The following is a 20,437-nucleotide window of genomic DNA, read 5'->3' as shown; positions in this document are numbered from 1 at the left end:
ACTAGATCGACCTACTCACTGATGAGACCTCAATAAAGGTTGAAACCGGTCTGGGTAGTGACCTTCTCTCATAATGTAGAACAGTAATACAGCTCCTAGGAGCTAAGTTCACATTATGGGAAAAATACAAAGAATAGTGATCGGAGCTTGTTCCACCCTTACCTACCTTATACATTTTAGACCTACCTTATTCAGCCTTTGGCCTTCAGAATACATTCACATATTGATGCTGTTATGTATTTCTTTGTCAGTTCCCAAGCAGCATTTATTTCCTTACAACTCCTCGTGCCATGCTATAGCTCCAAGCTGTCCCCGAAGCATGTTATAATCACCAGCCTTATAATTTCACATATATCCTTTCATCACAAAAGTCTAGATATGGCTAGTCACAACCCAGGTTATCACTTCATGATCACTCTCAATAACTAGAGGAAAGTGTTTAACCCCCCACCCTATTACATCATCTGATGAAATGATCAGATTTAAAACTTTTGATTCTTGTGTGTGTCCTCCTTTATGTACTGTCTTAGATAGTTATCTCTAACTTGAGAAATTCATTTTCCTTATTCCCAAATGCTATCTCTTCATTCCAATCTATACCACCATAATCATCCATAATAATTACCCTTCCTTTGTTTACTAATTCAAGTTGTTTATTCATTTCTTCATCACCACCCTCCATTTTCTTAAGCCTAGTTTGGTGGATAGAAGAAGGAGGGGTGATATGATTGAGACTTTTAAACTGTTGAGAGGTGGTTACAGGGTTGACACTGGGGAGCTCTTTCGCTTGGTTGAACAGCGGGAAGGAGTCATGACAAGGGGCCATCCCTGGAAGTTACAAAAGGAAACTGTGAGAAAGAGGGTGAAGAGTGGTTTCTTTGCATGGAGGATGGTTGAACCATGGAATGCATTTCCTGATGGAGTGGTGAGAGCGAGAACGGTCAATGCATTTAAGGAGTGGTATGATGGACTTTGTGTGGGACCTCCCTCGATGAGTCTTGATAGACTTGTTTCTTAGAAAGGACCTCCCATGATGAGTCTTTTGACTCCATGGAGGCCTGAATAATAATAATAATATAGCAACATCAAAGTAAAATCTTCCTGTCAACCTCCTCGTTACACCACACTGCCTCATAACCATTGCCACTATTTTCCCTCTTTCATGTCTATCTTATGTGGAAATAATTCCCCTACTATCATCAATATCTCTTCCCCCTCCCTTTGTGTCATTTCTGTCCTCACAAAAAATGCTGAACCCTTCCATTTCTATTCCTGCTAGAATATCATCTTCGTTCAACCATGTTTCACATATTCCAATGATTTTTGGTGAATAAACTCAATCAGTGAAGCCATTTCATCTCTCTTATTTCTGATACTTCTTGCATTTGTAAACAAACACAGTAATTCATTTTAGGTATTTAGCCATTTGCCGGTTGTGATTTCCCCACCATGCCTGCCCAATTACCTTTATCACCACTTACCATGTATATCTGCTCGGTCTGAAATTCCCCACTCACATCGCAATATACTCCATCTTTATACACACATTCACTGCCACTTTCAACATCCACTCTCCCTATGCCATGTCTCCCTGTCCCCAGGCTCCCTCCCTCTCTCTCTCTCTCTCACTACTGCTGTTTTCACTGCCAGGAACTTCTGTCTCTTCATTACCACTCTCCCAATTTTTTACTTCATCTCTTGTTTGTGATCTCTTGCACGCATCACACACTATACTTCCATCCGCAACACTTTCTCCAATGCAGAGCCATCCCACTCCGAATGCAATCCATAACTGCAAAGCTATTCAATTGCAATCCATTATGCCTATAATTTCATTCTTCCCTCAAACACATGCCATACATCCACAAACTGTACTCCCTTCTCCTCAGACAGCTTTGCTAGCTTGCCATTCATATATTTGGCTCTCTCTGTGGCAACTCATGATTGTCATGCCTCAGCAACACACTAACAACCTTTCCAACTACACTGTTGTCTTTCACTCTTCTCAATAACCTCATGATATTCACCCTCACTTGCTCCTTATGTCCACTTAGGTCATTTGTCCCCACAATCACCACTAACCCTCTTGCTTGTTTCTTTCTCATTTCCAACGACTGAATTATCCTACTGATTTTCCTTTCTGGTTAGCAGACCTTATGGATCTCATTTACCATTCCTCTAACTATGGAATCTCCACATGATGCTATCCTGGCATAACTTGTCACCTCTTTTACTCATTTTTCATTCATTCTATTCTCTTGCACACTTTCATTAGTTTCCACTAAATGTCTAACATCACTGCATATTCCTCATTTCATACACATATTCACTCCTGCAGTCTCACTACCTCTCGTTCTGCTGCATCTTACTTCCATTTCCTAATTCATACTTTCTTTTGTTCCCTTATCACTAAGTTTTGTTTCTACATTCTTGCATTCTTTCACTCCCTCAGTTTCACTAGCTTTCGTTTCATTTCCATTTCTTTCATTTACACCATCTTCTATCTTTTCAGTCTGTTTCATGTTCATTGCCTTGTGGTCTAATAATATATTGCACTTCCTACAAATGCATACTTTCTCTCGTCTCTCATTCATTTTCTATCTCCACAAACACATCTCTTGCACTCCACCATGATTACATATTACACTCACAATATGGAATCATTCTTGAAAAGTCTATGTTATTAATGCCACTTGATTTTCGTGGTGCTCACCTAGTTACATCCGTCAACACTAGGGTGGTCAATCTCATAAGTACTACCATTATGTTATATATTTAAAGATGGCAATTTCAACTAATAAATCATGCAGAAATCACACAGACACACTTTATTATCAAAAATAAATAGTACAACTCTAAAATTAGGAAATTATTTGATGGCAACATTCATTTGTTTTTTGATGCTTTAAAATTGAGAAAAGCAGAAATAAATGAATGTGATGTATAAATCCTTCATCATTAGTCATGACATGGGCACAGTTAAATGGCTGCCAGTTTACAGGCTACGTGTAAGGTGATGCACTTTGGAAAGAAGAGATAACAATGTTTATATTATTGATGGAACTAAACTGTAGGAAAATGACGAGGCCACGGAATTGGGGGTGATTGTGGATAGGGAGTTGAAGTTTAGAGGGCATAATCATATTACAAAGGTAGCCAAAACAGCATACATCGGGTCAGTGGGCTTGAAAAACTTGCTGACTGGGCAAAAAAAGAGGAGACATGTTATCAACATATACTTTACTTAATCCTCCCTCTTTTACTTTTTACAGTGTCGAGGTTTTTTTTTTTCTTGCAACTGCAACTCGAGGATAAGGTGGTTAGCCCTATGTCTCCCAGTGTGTCCTATGTCTGTAGATGCATGTGTTCACAGGGCTAGTTTGCCTGTTCTGGGGGATGAAAAACCTGAGTTTACAGGTGAAAAAAAAAAACCCTACTTCTGTCTGAGACTGGTTAACTCACCTTTCATTGAAAAAGACCAGGTAAAGGTTCCTTAAGTCACTGCCGGGAATCGAACCCAAGTTTTTCCAAATAAAGGGCTTTGTCCATGATGACTGAGCTACAGAGGCTCTTTATAAGCATATAAGTTAAGAAAATGGTTTTATAGGATTGACAGTGTAGACAGTTTTTTTTTTTTTTTCAGTAAATATCAAGTGTGGGAATGAGGGATCACCCATGGACATTTGCAATTAGCAAGAGTCTTGGGACTAGATTTGTACGTAGTGGGTGATGAATGGGTTACCAGAGGTGGTTGTGAGTGCCTTATTGTGGATGAGGTTAAGCAGAGGTATGATAGGTATTGTATGAATTATGGCTAGTTTGAGAATAATGAATCTACTGCAATGAGTCTTCTGACTCCATGGAGATACCTGTATAATAATAAAATTTGAAATTTGGTTTACTGGATGTATTCACTCTTCCTCTAATATATCAGATAAACTAATGAACGTATCTGTTATTTCTATGTATATTATATATTTATTTTCATATTTATTTATTATATTTATCTAACATCTGATATTTATTAGAAACTAATGAACATGTAATATTTTATAACAGAGAATTCTTCCTCATGTGCCTCTAGGGCTGAAATGGAAGGCTTTAAAAACAAAAAAAATGGAAGAACTAAATCAGGATTCAATAATCTCAAAAAGTTCTGAGGTGAGTTTCTTTCAAGAACACTATTAGTTTCTAATATTATTTATCTCTGCATTTCTCTACATTTTCTTATCTATGAACATGTGATGAATTTGGGGACCATATATGCATTATCCAGTATCTCCTGCAAGGAGATGTGTTTTGCATTATGGGAGATACTGAGATAGGAGTGATGTTAGCTTGCTCCACTTTTGCAACGAGTTGCCCGGTGTTATACCACCCTACTCCAGTCCTAAAGATTCTTTCAGGCGCAAACTTTGTTTGCTTGGATAAAGGATTAAACTAAATTTATTATAGTCTAACCAAGTGAAAAATAAGCTTTCAGCATCTTTCTCTAAATCCAGAGTAATTTAATAAAAAGGTGGCACACTGTTTGGCAACTCCTATAGGTGGAGTTGACCTTGATAATGCTTCTGCCTGGTATCTCCACTTGGGCCTGGCTCCCACTGAAGAGACCTCAATAAAGGTCAAAACTAGTCTGGGTAGTGGCCCTTCCCTTAATGATAACATTATACATATCTGCATGGAGATGTGTTTTGCATTATGGGAGATACTGAGATAGGAGTGATGTTAGCTTGCTCTACCTTTGCAACGAGTTTCCTGGTGTTGTACCACCTTACCCAATTCCTGAAGATACTTTCAGGCACAAACTTTGTTTGCTCACACTTGGATAAAGGATTAAACTAAATTTATTATGATCAAAAGGGAAGGAAAGGATTCTCATCATCCATGGAGATGGTACTCACAAGTGTTGCAATCAGTACGGTAAGCTAAAGATACCTGTTTCCCTTTTGATCAATCAGCTGGCCTTTTTAAAGAGATGCAGAGACAGTAATCTTATTCCTAACTGTATCAAGCTGAAAAAGAAATTTACTTCCGCTAAAGCACTTCGTATCTATGCACGCACAGAGAAAACAATACTTAGAGAGCAAATCCAAATAGCCCGCAAAAATCTAGCAATAAGTCAAAATCAGGTTTTAAATTTACAATCTGAACTATCTAGTTATATGAATCCAGATATTTTGAATGTGCATGAAAGAATCATTGACAATTCGGCTAAATATATTCTAGAAAATAATAAAGAAAAACTTAAGGCCAAATTTCATATTTTAAAACAACGGTGAAATTTGAATGCCAGTCATACGAATCCAACCAATCAGCATATCTCTTCTCCGGTAAACAACTCCAACAGTGAACAACAAACAAGTGAGACAAGGAGCGACCAACCACCTGCAAGCAATAGTCATGTGATCAACTTATCAAGCCACACCTTAAATAACGGTCACCTTGCATTCCTTGATAAAGGCTTTAACTTCGCAGTAGCACCTAGAACTGTTAATAAACTGGATTTTATCTACCACACAGAAAGAGGCATTGAGTCTCTTCCTATTAATAAAGCTGATAAAATTCGGTTAGAAACCAGCAATGTTCTGAATAAAAAGAAAACCTTATATAGCAATCTTACAGAAACAGAACTAGCAGCAATCAAGTCGTTAAAAGCTAATCAAGATATTATTATTATTACCTGACACCACCATCAAGAGTCCAAAGACTCATCGAGGGTGGGCGCCTACTCTACAACTTTCCATCTCCACAACTCAATCCACCAACAAACCACAACTACACCAACGCCATCTACTGCCCATCATCACAACCACTAGTATTTTCACAGACAATCACAAACATCCATGCCCAATGCGGGATTCGAACCCACAGCCTTTTGGTTGGAGAGCAGATATATTCACCACTCGGCCAACCAGGCCGACTTATATAATTATAAAAAAATCAGACAAAGGTAATGCCACTGTCATCCTTAACAGATCAACTTACATCCATCAGATGAATCAACTAGTCTCCAATAACAGCACCTATCAGCTTGTAAACTATAATCCAACTAACAGAATAAAGAAAAAAACTGAGAAATTACTTAAGTCCATCATTTCTTGGCCGTCAGACACTGTTCAAAAAACTTATACCCCATTACACCTGTTCACCCAGAATATATGGTGTTCCTAAAGTACACAAACAAAACGTTTTGGCCGTTAATTGAAGGAATAGACAGCCCTAATTATCACCTAGCCAAGAAATTAACGTCAGCACTCAAGGAGTTGGTAGGTCGTTCCCCCTCCTGTATAAAGAACACACAACACTTTATAAATAAAACTAAAAACTTAACACTTGGCAAAGATGATTTATTAGTCAGTTTTGATGTTTCTGCCCTTTTCACAAATTCCCCAATCAGTGACAATTCTTCTCCTACAGAACAGATTTCTGCCCGACATTACGGCCCTCTTTGTCCACGCACTATGTTCTGGTTACTTCGCGTGGCAAAATTAATTTTACCTACAAAAAGAAGGTACAGCCATGGGCTCACCACTATCACCCACAATTGCTAACTTTTATATGGAAGCTTTTGAGCAAAGTGCTCTTGATTCCTTTACTCTAAAACCTACAGCATGGCTTAGATACGTTGACGATGTTTTCGTTATCTGACCACATGGTCAACAAACATTAAACGCATTCCTTAGCCACCTGAACAAACAACATGAACGTATATAATTTGCTATTGAAATTGAAAATCAGAACATCTACTTACAGGAGCGAGTATTGCATCTACTCGCTCTTGTTCCTGGATATACCGGTCACATGTCTTCCCTGAGGCAGTGTGTATCCTTCACGGTTTACTGCAAATTGACACATACTGGCCAATATATACATGCTAACTCATATCACCACCCATTGCAAAAATTTGGAGTCATTAACACTCTTAAAAGCTGAGCTATAACAATTTGCTCTAATCAACAAGCTCTTAAACAAGATACTATTAATAAAGTTCTTCATAAAACTTTATTAAAAGTTTTATGAAGTAAAACCATAGCCATCCCATACATTAAAGAGTTATCAGAAAAAATCAATAGAATCCTACACCAGTATAATTTCAATGCCACTTTTAAACCACTTATAAAATTAAAAAAATATTTTCAACACCTCTAAGGATCCTCTCCTCCCTGGAGTTTATTGCATCTACTGCACCTGTAGCTTACCTTATATTGGTGAAACTGGATGTACAATCTCTATATGTAAAAAAGATCACAAAAGACACATTAAATATAACAATTTTGGTGAAGCAGGCCTCTCAGATCACGCTCTCAACACCCTACACCAAATTGATTGGAAAAGTACCTGGTATGAAAGAAAATTTAAAGAAGCCTGTGAAATTCTGATTAACCACCGTAATCTCAACAATAATGGTGGCATAAAAATTTCAAGAATTTGGATGGCACATATTCAGCCTACTTAATATCTAGCATACTTTAAGACTTTAAGCAATTTTCAGCTTTTATTGGAAACTATTCCCTACCAATTGGTTGAAATTTATATGTTTAATCACAGGTTTTTTTTATTTATTTATATTTTATTTTTTTTTTATTTTTTTAATATATAAACATGTTGTTCTCCAGCCCAATTTAATTTTGTAACCTAATAGATAATAATAATAATAGGACTCTAGCTTTGATGTAGCAAAGTTTTTTTTTTCACCACAGGTCAGGCCAAAAATTGTTTCGGTTGGTCAGTAACTTTAGCAAACCATGTAGATTGTAGTGCAGCTTGTTTCTCTGTGTGTGTGTATATATATATATATATATATATATATATACACAGAGTCAAAAGTAATCACCTTGGACCCTTTTCATATGAACAACAATCTTAGCTATAATTTGCCTGACTCTTTCAACTCTACTATTAGATACTGGAGATCGCGTGATTCCATACACGCACAGGTGTACAACAATAGAACTTTAACTCGGACTGTAGTTCAAGCTCATAATAACTGTAATTTACAGTCGAATATTATGGCTTTATAATTGTATAGCTTTAGAGTGTGTCAATGTTAATTTCAGTGTCTTTTAATATCTTTCTATGTTCTTATCGCCTGATGAAGTCATTCTTGATGAAACGTTGCGTTTTTTCAAATAAATGTCATTGTGTTATAATTCTCGGGTTTTAAGTCAGTTAATTTAGAAAAATGAATATATATATATATATGTGTGTGTGTGTATGTTCCAGATGATGATCACCTTGATATGAAGGTCAAAACGTTGAGTGTTTATTTTGGTTTATATTAAACTAAAGTTTTGCTCTGACATGGTAGTTGTCTCCATTATTTTCCATAGTGTATTCTGATCACCGTGTAAGCATGAAAGAAAGGATCATCTATAATAAAAATTTTTTAAAAATCTGTTGTTTAGTTTCATGTTGGAATATATCTTTTTTTAATGTTGAGTTTGTGTACATCTGTGTTTTGCTTTGATCTTCAAAACATTTTCTTCTTTCTTTTTGGCAGTTTATTTGAATCTTACTGAGTACCATATGATGGTCACTTCAATGTTGAAGGTAGAAATTCCTGAAAGATATTTTTCTTATTGCTGAGGATAAAATCAATTTCACTAGTTTTTCCATTTGGATTTTTCACACATCCATTTTCTATGTATATAGTGATCAGAGCTCTACCCACCTTTACAATGAGTTGCCCTGGTGTTGTACCATCTTTAGATTGAACTTTGTTTCAGGTGCAAACTTAATTGTTTGCATACTTGGGATTAGGAATTAAAATAACCAAGTTTATAAAATTACTTGGTTATCCTAATATATATATATATATATATATATATATATATATATATATAGAGAGAGAGAGAGAGAGAGAGAGAGAGAGAGAGAGAGAGTAGATTTTTGTGTTTTTAGAGTAATTAATGTCTTTATAACATATTTTAATTGTGATATTATAATATTAAATACAGCAATATTTGTTGCAATATTAAATAATATTGCAACAAAAACGCAGAAGAAATGAAATGCTAACAAGAACAGCAAAGTAGTAAACAAGAAGGTCCACTAAAAATGATATTGAAGAGGATATTGAGAATAATTTAACCTTCGAAATTGCTAGGTTAAAGTAGATTATTAGATTGACAACTAGGGAACTACAGAAAGTTGAGCAGCATTTAGAGGAACATAGAAAGAATAAAAAAGTTTAGCAGAAAAATGGAAAACAAACCAAGGAATCAGGTAAGTTAGTTGTAATAACAAAAATCTCACAAGTAAAGTTGATTATAAAAAGAAGGATGTTATTCAGTATGGTGACTATCATAAAACATGCTATTGATGAGCGGGTTATAATGTCAAGTTTTCCTGGAGCAAAAATATAACACAAGCAATTGAAAAATAGAAAATAAAAGCAAAAGAGATCGTAATTCTTTATGGTGCCCCCTAGCAGGCTATATCGTATTGTCTTGGCTGTTGGGTTCTGATTATGTAGAAATTAGAATAAATGTTATTTGATTCAGAATCCAACATGATTTTCCATCACAAGAACTATATTTGTAAATATTACTTAATGTAAATAACATAAATTATAATTGATATCATATAACTGCCTTAATTATATCAAGTTTTTAATTATTTAATCAAAAGAAAGTGTTAATGATAAAGAGGTTCTGTATTAAATATTATTAAGTTATTTTATTTATTGTTATGTCAATATTATAAGAACTTGTATTTGTAATTTAACTACGCACTTATTGAAATGCAAATATTCTATTTATTCTTTTTTGTGAAAGTTTAACGTTATGTAATAACTGAATGTAGTTGTATAGCCTAATGTAACATTCGCGAGAATGTTTACGTTTATCGGTTGTCATAGAGACGCGTGAAATAAACGAGCGCGAGTGAAGGGAGCATGGAAAAAAGAAGAAGAGAAAATATATACGTAGTAAGAGAGTCGGAACGGAATTTTGGGAAGTAAAAAGTAGCAAGGGGATAAACTAGAGAAGTAGAAGTAAATAAAAGGTTCTTAGGGTAGGAGTTAAGTGGATAATTTTTATAAGTGAGCAAGAACGTAACGAATTTTATAGTTAGCTGAAATTGAAATCAGCAGTAGTAATAGAAGGAAATTTAAAGCTACAATCGGATAAAGTAAAAAGCTGAACATTCAAGGAAGAATTCTGAATAAACCCAGCTGATCTATTATTGCAGTTTATTTCCGATTTGCCCTAAAGAGAACCTCACAGTGTTTTAATTAATTTATGAGTGGTAATAACGATAGTTGAAGTGCCCTAATTGATGTCAAGAATTCTGAAGCGTAATTGATAGTGCTTTAAGTATAACTGCGGATAAGTTTTGTAAATGTGTTTTTATTCTTTAAGTGTGATAAGTGAATTCCAGAAGTTTGCTCACAACATAATAGATGTTCTAGGAACCATTTCCGGTAAGGTCTATCATAGTGAATTGTTAACTTTAACTGTGGAAACCCTTCGTGATTGAGAGTTGGAGATAGGAATTGTTTGAAAGATTAGTTTCAGCTATTAGATCCTGTAATATTTTGAACTTATAGCATGACTGAAAAATGTGTGAAAACTAATTAGATTGGATGTTCTATTATATTCATTTAAGTGTAAAAACTTTATAATCCAGAAGCTAAAAAGATGTATGTGAAGACTTGGAAGATTGTGCTAATGTAATTGACTTGACTTAATGTTTGACTTATTTCTATGTTTAAAATTAGAAGTAAAATGTATGTAAGTGTTGTATGACCTATATTAAATGCTTTATTTGTTAACCTAACTGTTGTATTTGCCTGAAATTCTTTTTACTGCACCGTTCACAAAAATTCGAATCTTGCGGGAATCCCAAGTGGAAAATAAAATACCTCGGCCAGAATGAATGAAAAGACTGCTAACTAATTTTGAATTGATCCTACTAATTCATATAGACTTATCTAAGGATAGAGTGGCGCAGTATAATAGAAATTTCTCTACCCTTAGATCAGTGATTAATTTGCAATTAGTTTTCCTTTATTTTATGAAAGTGACTTTTAGCAAGATGGCGGATTCGAACGTCAAGAGAACAACGTCACGACACCCCCTAGCAGGCTATATTGTATTGTCTTGGCTGTTGGGCTGATGTTCTCCTGGTGCAAGCTTCCCAAATTTGGGGCAGTTTCATGCATCCAAATTTGTTGAGCTTTGGAAAGTTTTTTAGAGCTGAGGCTGATTGTATGAATAATCTTTCATATTTAAACTTACTGCAGTGTATTAACATGGCTTTTTTCCAACGTATTCTATGGCGGGTAACTAGAGCATGGTCTGTAAGCCCAGAGTAGCTGTACTGGTGAAACCAGATATAGTCTTTATGTTCCGAAATCCTGACATTTGCTGTCCTGCCTGTTTGGCCAAAGTAGGACAGTTTACAGCTGCAAGGGACCTGCTTTACCCCAGGTAGGTCTAGGGGAAGTGATTGATCTTTGGTGGAGCAGATAAGGGATCCCTTATCCGCTCCACCAAAGACCCACCACTTCTCCTAGACCTACGTGTACACCAGTAGCTGTACTGGGTTTCACCAGTATAGCCACTCTGGGCTTGCAGAGCATGCTCTAGTTACCGCCATAGAATACGTTGGAAGGAAGCCACGTTAATACGCTGTAGCAAGTTTAAATATGAATGATTATTCATAGAATCAGCCTCAGCTCTAAAAACTTTCCAAACCTCAACAAATTTGGGTGCATGATACTGCCCCAAATTTGGGAAGCTTGCATCATGAGAACATCAGCCCAACAGCCAAGACAACCCAATATAGTCCGGTAGGGGGCACCATTAGGATTCTAGGAACAACAGTAGTTTCTCTCTTCTGCTGCATTTGCTTTTTGTAGTGCCTGCGTGCACGTCATATTTGTATGTTCCCATTGAAGATGGCAATGTGACATTGCCGAAATATAGAAAGTATTTATTAAAGTTTTTTTAATTAATATTCCAGTATACGTTGCGAATTCCCTAAATAATTTAATAGTCATGTGTTACCAATGTATAAGCCTTTCTACAAGAATTATAGTCAGAAGAACTGTCAATTCCTTTGTGCAGTCTCATAATATACACGCTGATTACCCATTTAACACCTTTCCCACATTTGCTTTAAGGTTCTGCAATATCATAAGGACTTCCAGTTCATCTACTTCTATTCTCACATCAGTCAGTGTCACATCTGGCAATTCGGTTGCAATATATTCACTCAAGTAACTCGACTATTTCATCTGCTGCTGTCCTCTTGCAAATTAGCACTCATTAAAGTTATCCTTCTCATAGTTATTCTTCCTTTTACTCATCATATACCAAAAGGACTCTCTTGGATTTCTTCGGCCTGGAAAGCTATCTTCCATTCATAAATCTGCTTTTCTTACCATATTGGTCATTCTTCTTGCCTGTGCTTTGTACTGCCATGAGCTTGCTAATCACCCTTCTCTCTCTCTCTTTATACACTCTCCACAACATTTTCTACAACTCCTGCTGAATGATGAGCAGGAGTTGTAGAAAAATTTATAGCCTCTCTCATTGAGAGAGGTGTAAATCACCCAAACCAGCTGTCATACCTTCTCTTAAATTCATTCACGCTAGATGCACTCGCTACCCCTGTGAGAGAAAAACTAGCTCTTACTGCTTTCTTGACTGTGAACAAACTTAACTTCCATGGATGCCCTTGTGTTTTCTCCTCCTTCCATATAACAAAAAGTTTCATCAGATGATATCCTATAACACCCATTCAGAAGTTTATAGACCTCTATCTTATCACCCCTTTTTCTCCTGTTAATCAGTCTGTAATCCTCATGCTTGCAATCTGTCCTCGTAATCTAAATCCCATAATCCAGATATAATCTTTGTGACTCTTCTTTGCGCCATTTCCACAGCTTCTTTATCCTCTTGGAACTCAGAAAACCAAATCTATGCACAGTAATCCGGGTGTGGTCTTATTAAGGCATTATAAAGAGGCAAAATGACTTCCTTATCCTTACGTGTCATATCATGGTTTGCTTCAACATTGCAATTATCCTCTGAGTTTTACTTGCAACTTTTACTCTGTTACCTTTGAACTTCAAATTCCTATCCACCATTATGACAAGATCCCTAGCTTCATCAGAGTTTCTTGTAGCATAACTCTGCTAAATATGTATGCTGCTGGAAATCTCATCACACAAAGTGCATAATTTCACACTTACTAACATTAAACTGATAGCCATTTTTGTTTGTCAAAATTTCCAGCCTATCGAAATCATTTTGTAAGTGCTGGTTATCAGTAACATCCCTGATTACCCTGCCTATCTTTGCATCATCAGCAAACAATTGCACATCTCCTGTTAGACCCTTCTTAATGTCATTAATGTATAGCTTGAGCAACAATGGCCTAAGGACTGAACCCTGAGGTACACCACTAAACATCTTAAATCTGGCAGATTCACACCCACCACATGCCACTTTTTTGATATCTGTCTGTCAACCATCTAATCTGCTTTAGCTTTTCTTGCCATGAGCTTGGATCATGCACTGATCCAAGTCAAGAGTTTATATTCCAATCACAGCCTTTTATATGATATACTATCAAATGCCTTAGCACCTTAGCAAAATTCCACATTATCATAGTGTATCCATTCCCTTTATCCAATTTGGCCATAACAACATTCTTATAAAACATGAGCACATTGCTAAAATGTGACCTTCTTTTAATAAATCTATGCTGCTCCTTGCAGAGTATAGCTTGTTTGTCTACCCATTTCTGTGATGCAAGTTCTTACCAACTTCTCTAAAATCTTCACTACCACACCATACATACTGATAGGTTGATATTAGACACCTCAGTTTTTGTACCACCCTTGTACAATGGAATTATCATACATTCCTTCCATTCTTGTGGTATCACTCCTGAGCTGACTTAAGTTATACAAACATACTGATATTCCATCTGTCCCTATTGACAAATTCTTATCCTGGTTATGTAACAGCTCTTCAACCTCATTTTTATGCACTTCTTAACTCTTCATCCAATGTAGCAGTAGCACTGTGCACCATGTTACATATACCTGGTTGATATATCTTAGCAATGTAAGCACTCATTAATTGCCAAATCTCATTTGCTTCTCATACTAGAGTTACATCTGCATTCAGTCAAGTTATTCTTTCACATTCATTCTTTCTTTTGCTTGTGGCATGACAATAAAATTCTTTTGGATTGCCTTTAGCCTGCATAGCCAATTTCTTTTCTTACTCTGATTTAGCTTCCCACACAATACTCTACTTTTCTGGCCTGCACTTTATATATTTCATAATCTTACGATATTCTTTCCACATCATTATTCTCATATTCTCATTATTCTATCCACATCATTATATTCTTGCTGGCCTGATTGGCCGAGTGGTTAGCATATCCACTCTCCAGTCAAAAGGCTGCGGGTTCGAATCCTGCCATGGGCATGGATGTTTGTGATTGTCTGTGAAAATAATAGCGGTGATGATAGACAGTGGATGGCGTTGGTGTAGATGAGGTTGAGTTGTGGAGGCGGAGAGTTGTAAAGTAGGTGCCCTCCTTTGATGAGTCTTGGGACTCCCTGGAGGTGTCAAATAATAATGATAATAATAATAATCTTCTTCTTCTTCTTCTTATGTATCTCTTACTTAATAAGGGTGCACATCCACAGGGCCATCACCAGATTAGATCGTGCCCTGAGGCAAACAATTAAATATTGTCCCTGATGGATTATAAGACAGAAATATAAGAAAATTTCCAATTGCTTTTTTTTTTTATTAGAAGAGAAACATTAATGCAAAACGATTACATAATAATATTAATTAAATATTTGCTATATGGGAATAATGCACAATAAAACTGTTTATAAGCTCTTCTAAATTTAAATTATAAGTTATGTCTGCCTCTATCGATATAGTTGCTAGACCAACCAATCTTTCTTGGGTCAGTCATTGCTGTTTGCAAATAATTTTTAATCAGTTTACGCTTGGAAAAACTTCTTTCTGCACTTGCTACGCTAACAGGAATTGTTAGCTTCTTGTTAGCATAGTGATGCCGCCTACTGTAATACCACAATATGGCTGAACAAGCTCCCTTATTAAGCCATGCCGTGAGGCAGACTACCTCTATGCTACACCCTGTTGACGGTACTGCACATCCATTTCACATATATCCTTTCTTAACAGAAAATTCTGCATGCCTGGCATTCACCTTTCAAAACCACATGATTGCTTCCCACAGTTGGAGGCAGAGCTGAGAGATGATTACTGCTAAGTTGCGTGATGCTGTTACCAGCTCCAGAACTCTCAAACCTTTCATTACATGTTATCTCAGAATTGCCATATTTGCTGGCATATAAGACGCATCCCCTTTTTTGTACACATTTTTTAGGAAAAAAACTTTATCACTGAATATTATAATGAATTTACAGTATTTCAAATATAAAGTAATAAGTATGGTATGTCTACTTTCAACAAATACCTAATACACAATCACACATTGCTACAACATTGCTTGTATGCAATGTTGTAGCAATGCCGATGTTTTTCAGCCATAATTTGCCAAGAAATTTAGAGAAAATTTAACGGCAGAAATTTATCACCATTCACAACAAAAGTTTAAACGAACATGAACACAGCTGTGATTGTCGATGACAGCGCATGCACATCCACTGAATTCTACGTAACTGGAATGCTCTCACATACCGCAAGGAAGCAAGAAAGAAATTGCTTAACTCGGAACAGAGAAAATTTCCAGAAACGAAAGTAATAAAAAAGCTGAGTATTGGTGTATAAGATACACCCTGTTTTTTAGACCTATTTCAAAGGAAAAAAGGACGTCTTATACGCCGACAAATACGGTACCTCTTAGCATCTGTATAAATTGTTTCCTTCCCTCCCTGTGACTGTTCTTCCTTTCAGTCTGTCTAGTTGAAGACCCTCCATAATAATTACTTGTCCTGCACTCATGCTAATTTTCCTCTCCATGCCATCGACATTCTCCTTTGTACCCTTGATTTTCTTGCCTGGTTAGCTTATCTTCTCTCCACCCAACACACTGAGGGTTCAAATCCCTCTGTGGGCATGAATATTTTTGAATATCTGTAGGTGAAACATGAATTTCATCTTCCAGTGTGACACTGTGCCCTGCTTATTGGAGGTTTTGGAGTGTCTTGATAAAGTTCCATGTTTGGTCTCTAGAGCATGGTTTCTGGATTTTGTAGAAAATAAATTTAAAAAAATTTAAAAATTTATGAAATTAATTTTAAAAAATCTCTCTCTCACTCTTATTTTCTTCTACCAGCAACTCTTTCATATCCTCTTACACACCATATTTATTACCTGCCCAAACAATCATCTCTTTCACTTTCCCTGTCTCTCCATCTTATTGGCTTGCTAACATCATTAATCTTTAGCTTAGGAAAACACAGTTTCATCACACTCTCTTCAACACTCCCTTTCCCGTTCCTTCTCTCCCAGGCTTTCATACCACTTGCCAGGCATTTCTCTAACTGTTCTCTAGCATTTCTATAAACTATCTCACATTTTGACTTGTGAATGACTCACATAAGTATGGTATCTCTTTCTGTACCATCTTATTATTTTCCTTCTCTTATACCATTTTTTTCATGCCATCACTCATACCCATTTATGCTCACCGACTTCTACTACTTTACTTTTGACAACATTCTCACTTGCATTTTCTGACCTTTTGTCATTCAGCTCTTTGTTGTCATATCACTTCTGACTCCCTTACAAGTGCTCACTAGTATAATTCTCCTTCCACATTTCTTTCACCCTTGCAACTACTTATCTCACGTGTACTGGAGAACAAACCCTGCTTGTTCATAATAGTGCTTCATACCAAGAGAGGAAAATAAATTAAGGAATATTAGTAAGCTCAATAAAGTAATTTATTTTTTCCTCTCTGCACTATTATGAAATGTATAAAATTCAACTCTCTGCTGTCATGTCATATACTTCTGACTCCCTTACAAGTGCTCATTGGTCTCATTATCTTTCCACATTTCTTTCACCTTTGCAACTAGCAGATTTCACATGCACTGCAGAAAACAAAATACTGTTTGTTCATAATAGTGCTTCACACCAAGAGAGGAAAAAATAAATTAAGGGATATTATAAACTCAATAAAGTAATTTATTTTTTCCTCTCTGCACTATTATGAATAATCAGTAACAAGCCTTTCAATACGTATAAAATTCTGCTTGGTAAATTTGCCTGCCATTATTCTGCTATGTATTAGTACTATGACAAATAATATTTATAATACATGTAACAGTTTCTTTCTTTTTCAGTAATAACTACACAAGTAACTTCTAAAAACGAACAGATACTCATAAAAAACAGGAAGCCACTAAAAGTGAATCCATTATCACAGATTATTTTCATAATATGACTTATCTTTCAGTTCTGAATATCATTGTTAAAATCAGTAAATATTTGCCATCTTACTGGAGTCCAGTTTCTAATGTGATTCAACCCTTTGGGCATATAGAATTCCAAGTGACATTTTACATGAGATAAAAAATTATTTATAAGAAACAGATAATAACATTTGAAGAGACTCACAAATATAACAAACAATTTGCTTGTGAATACTGCTGTGAGGAATAGATGCAATGCTATTTCTGTTAAAAATTGCATATGTTGTCATTGGTTGAGACAGAAGGATTATAACAACTAAAACATCCTTTCATCTAATGATTGGAGAATGTTACAGTTAGGAGAAGGGAAAAAATTGGAAGTGGAAAATGCCTTTTATCCTTGTATTTACTACTTTTAATATACGGATCTATTAAAGGTTTACCAGCTTGCTTACTTCCTCTGAATCTTTTTATCAGTGAATTGTCATTCATTTATAATTTTAATTGAATTAAATTAGATTGTGTGTGTACACGTGCATATACACACACACACTTACTATGCAACCACTCCATGAAAAAAGGTATATACTTCTTTACATCGATGCTCTTTTATTATTTTACCTCCTTGCAAATAAAGGAGCTAAAAATCAAGTGATTTAATGTTGGTTGCTAGAAAAGCTACAAGCATGGTGGCTATTGCATATGCACATATGAACTACATTAACACAACTTTAGAAATTTTAACTTTGAAAATGTTCTTTATAATGATATACATATATAAAAATGAAAAATAAAATTGGATCATACTATTTATTGCCAATAAAGTTTATGCAGCTTTTAAGACATAATTGCACTTTTTTTTTTTTAATGATAGGTTATCGTGTGTGTTGGATACCCTGCGTGTAAGTAAATTATTTATGGTCTGTATATATTACGATAAGATTATTTATACATAGTTGATGATGCATCCATTGTTTTTTTGTAAATACAGGAATACCTTGTATAGCGTGGTTAATTGGTTCCGTGCTATGCAAAACCACGTTGTTCGAGGTCTATTTATTAAGGGTTTTGATTTAATTTGTTTATTACAAAAATTTAGGATAATAAAAATCTTTAAAAATGAAAAAAAAATGTTATTTTTATTAACTGAATAACAAATAAAATCCTTTTAATCTGATATAAGAGTTGTAGAAAACAAAACAAATATTGCTTCAATTTCAGCGTACAGTAATTTACTTTTTACTAAAGTAGTCTTTTAGTGTTCGTTGAACCATCCTTGTCTTCTTTGTGTCTTCAAGTACTAGATCTCTGTAGCATTTGATGGCATTATTGAGACTTTGTCTCACTTTGATGCTTCTTTCCAAATTCGGGTCGGCATTTATGAGAAAATCGGAAGCTTCGTCGATTTTTCTCACAAAAGTTGAAAGGTCAGCAAAGGAAAATTCTTCATTCATGACATCAGTGGGATCATCTTCGTCTTCTTCTGCTTCATAGACTCGTTGTTGTTCCAACTCCAAAAGGGTTTCATCATCCAGATCATTTGAATGAGAATCAATACATTCGTTCACATTGTTATAATCGAAACTTGTAAAACCAAGATCTTTGCCCATCTGCACAATTTCTGTTGAGATTTCTGTGTTACAAAAGCAACAAAGTCCTTTGAACAATGCGGCAAGATATTATGCCATACAGCTCTCATGTTGCTTTGAGTCACCTCTTGCCAAGATTCATAAATATTTTGAATGGCATCTTTGATGTTAAATTTCTTCCAAAATTCACTCAAAGTCCAAGAATCTTCTTCTGCTGCGGCTTTAATAGCTTGAGCAAAAGTTCGTCTTAAATAGTAAGCCTTGAAAGTGGAAATAACGGCTTGATCCATTGGCTGCAGAATTGATGTTGTGTTTGGAGGGAAAAAAATGAATCTTGACATTTTCATCTAAGTCAGTCAATACAGTTGGATGGCCTGGCACATTTCTAATAAAAGCAAAATTTTGAAATATCATTCTTTTTACAATAGCTTTTAACTTCAGGAAAAAAATAAGTTTTAAACCAGTCTTTGAAAATTGAACGAGTCACCCTTTATTATTCGAACGCCAATGAACAGGTAAATTGTTCTTTGTAAAGCCCTTAACAGCTCTTGGGTTTTCCACTCTGTACACTAGCAGTGGCTTCAATTTTAAATCACCTGATGCATTACCTCCTAGTAAAAGTGTCAATTGGTCTTTTGACACTTTATACCCAGCTCGTGTTTTTCCCTTCTCTGCTAGAAATGTGCATGATGTCATTCTTTTCCAGAACAAGCCAGTCTCGTCAGCGTTAAAAATTTGATCATCTGTGTAGCCTTCCTTCTCAATAAGCTCCTTCAATTCATTGGAAAATAATTCTGCAGTTTTAGTGTCAGCACTTGCGCTTTCACTTTGGATTCTTACGTTATGGAGTCCCATACGCTTTTTGAAACTGTAGAACCATCTGCGACTTGCTATAAAAGTTTCACTGGTTGTACCTCCTTCATTTTTGCTTTCATTTTCTTTTATTTTGTTATATAGACTTGTTGCTTTTGCCTGGATTACCATTTGACTCAAAGGAATCTTTTTCTGATTACAATCTTCAATCCAGATCATTAGAAGGCGTTCCATATTTTCCATTGTAGAAGATCGATTTCTCGTGATCACTTTTGACATATAAGAAGCGGTGCTCATTCCATGTTGGTTAATCTTTTCTTTGCTCTGAATAATTGTTCGTACAGATGACTCATTCATTGAATTCTCATGTGCTGCTTTAGCAAACGAAGCGCCATTCTCGTGACATTTTATAATTTCAAGTTTCTAAAATAATAAAATGTGTGGGGAAAGAACGTGCCTATGTGAGAGCCAATCGAATAACTATTGCATAAACGTGGTTCTCGATTGTCACTTGTGGTGCCCAGGAGTCGCCGGTCAGTGTTGACAATGTTAGTGTATGTAATAATAAAAACTGTGTTAGCCCAAAACCCGCCTTGTTCAAAACCGTGCTATACAAGGTATTCCTGTATATTAAAAATATCAAATC

General features: G+C 35.6%; 1 protein-coding gene across 3 annotated transcripts in view; it reads left to right on the top strand.

Annotated features, from left to right (window-relative positions):
• Positions 1-20,437, top strand: part of PNKP (Polynucleotide kinase 3'-phosphatase) — a 242,599-nt gene that overhangs the window by 136,329 nt on the left and 85,833 nt on the right. For all 3 annotated transcript variants that reach the window (XM_090408408.1, XM_090408407.1, XM_090408409.1), the window contains 2 exons: positions 4,060-4,161; positions 18,264-18,291. In XM_090408408.1, coding sequence (XP_090264534.1) covers positions 4,060-4,161; positions 18,264-18,291 — 130 coding nt within the window. The remainder of the gene's footprint in view (positions 1-4,059; positions 4,162-18,263; positions 18,292-20,437) is intronic.

The sequence above is a fragment of the Typopeltis vanoorti genome, chromosome 18 (genome assembly GCF_054136105.1).
Source record: "Typopeltis vanoorti isolate ZY-2024b chromosome 18, IOZ_Tvanoo_1.0, whole genome shotgun sequence".
NCBI lineage: Eukaryota > Metazoa > Arthropoda > Arachnida > Uropygi > Thelyphonidae > Typopeltis > Typopeltis vanoorti.
The sequence above is the reverse complement of the archived record's forward strand: the minus strand, read 5'-3'. Positions and strand labels throughout refer to the sequence as shown.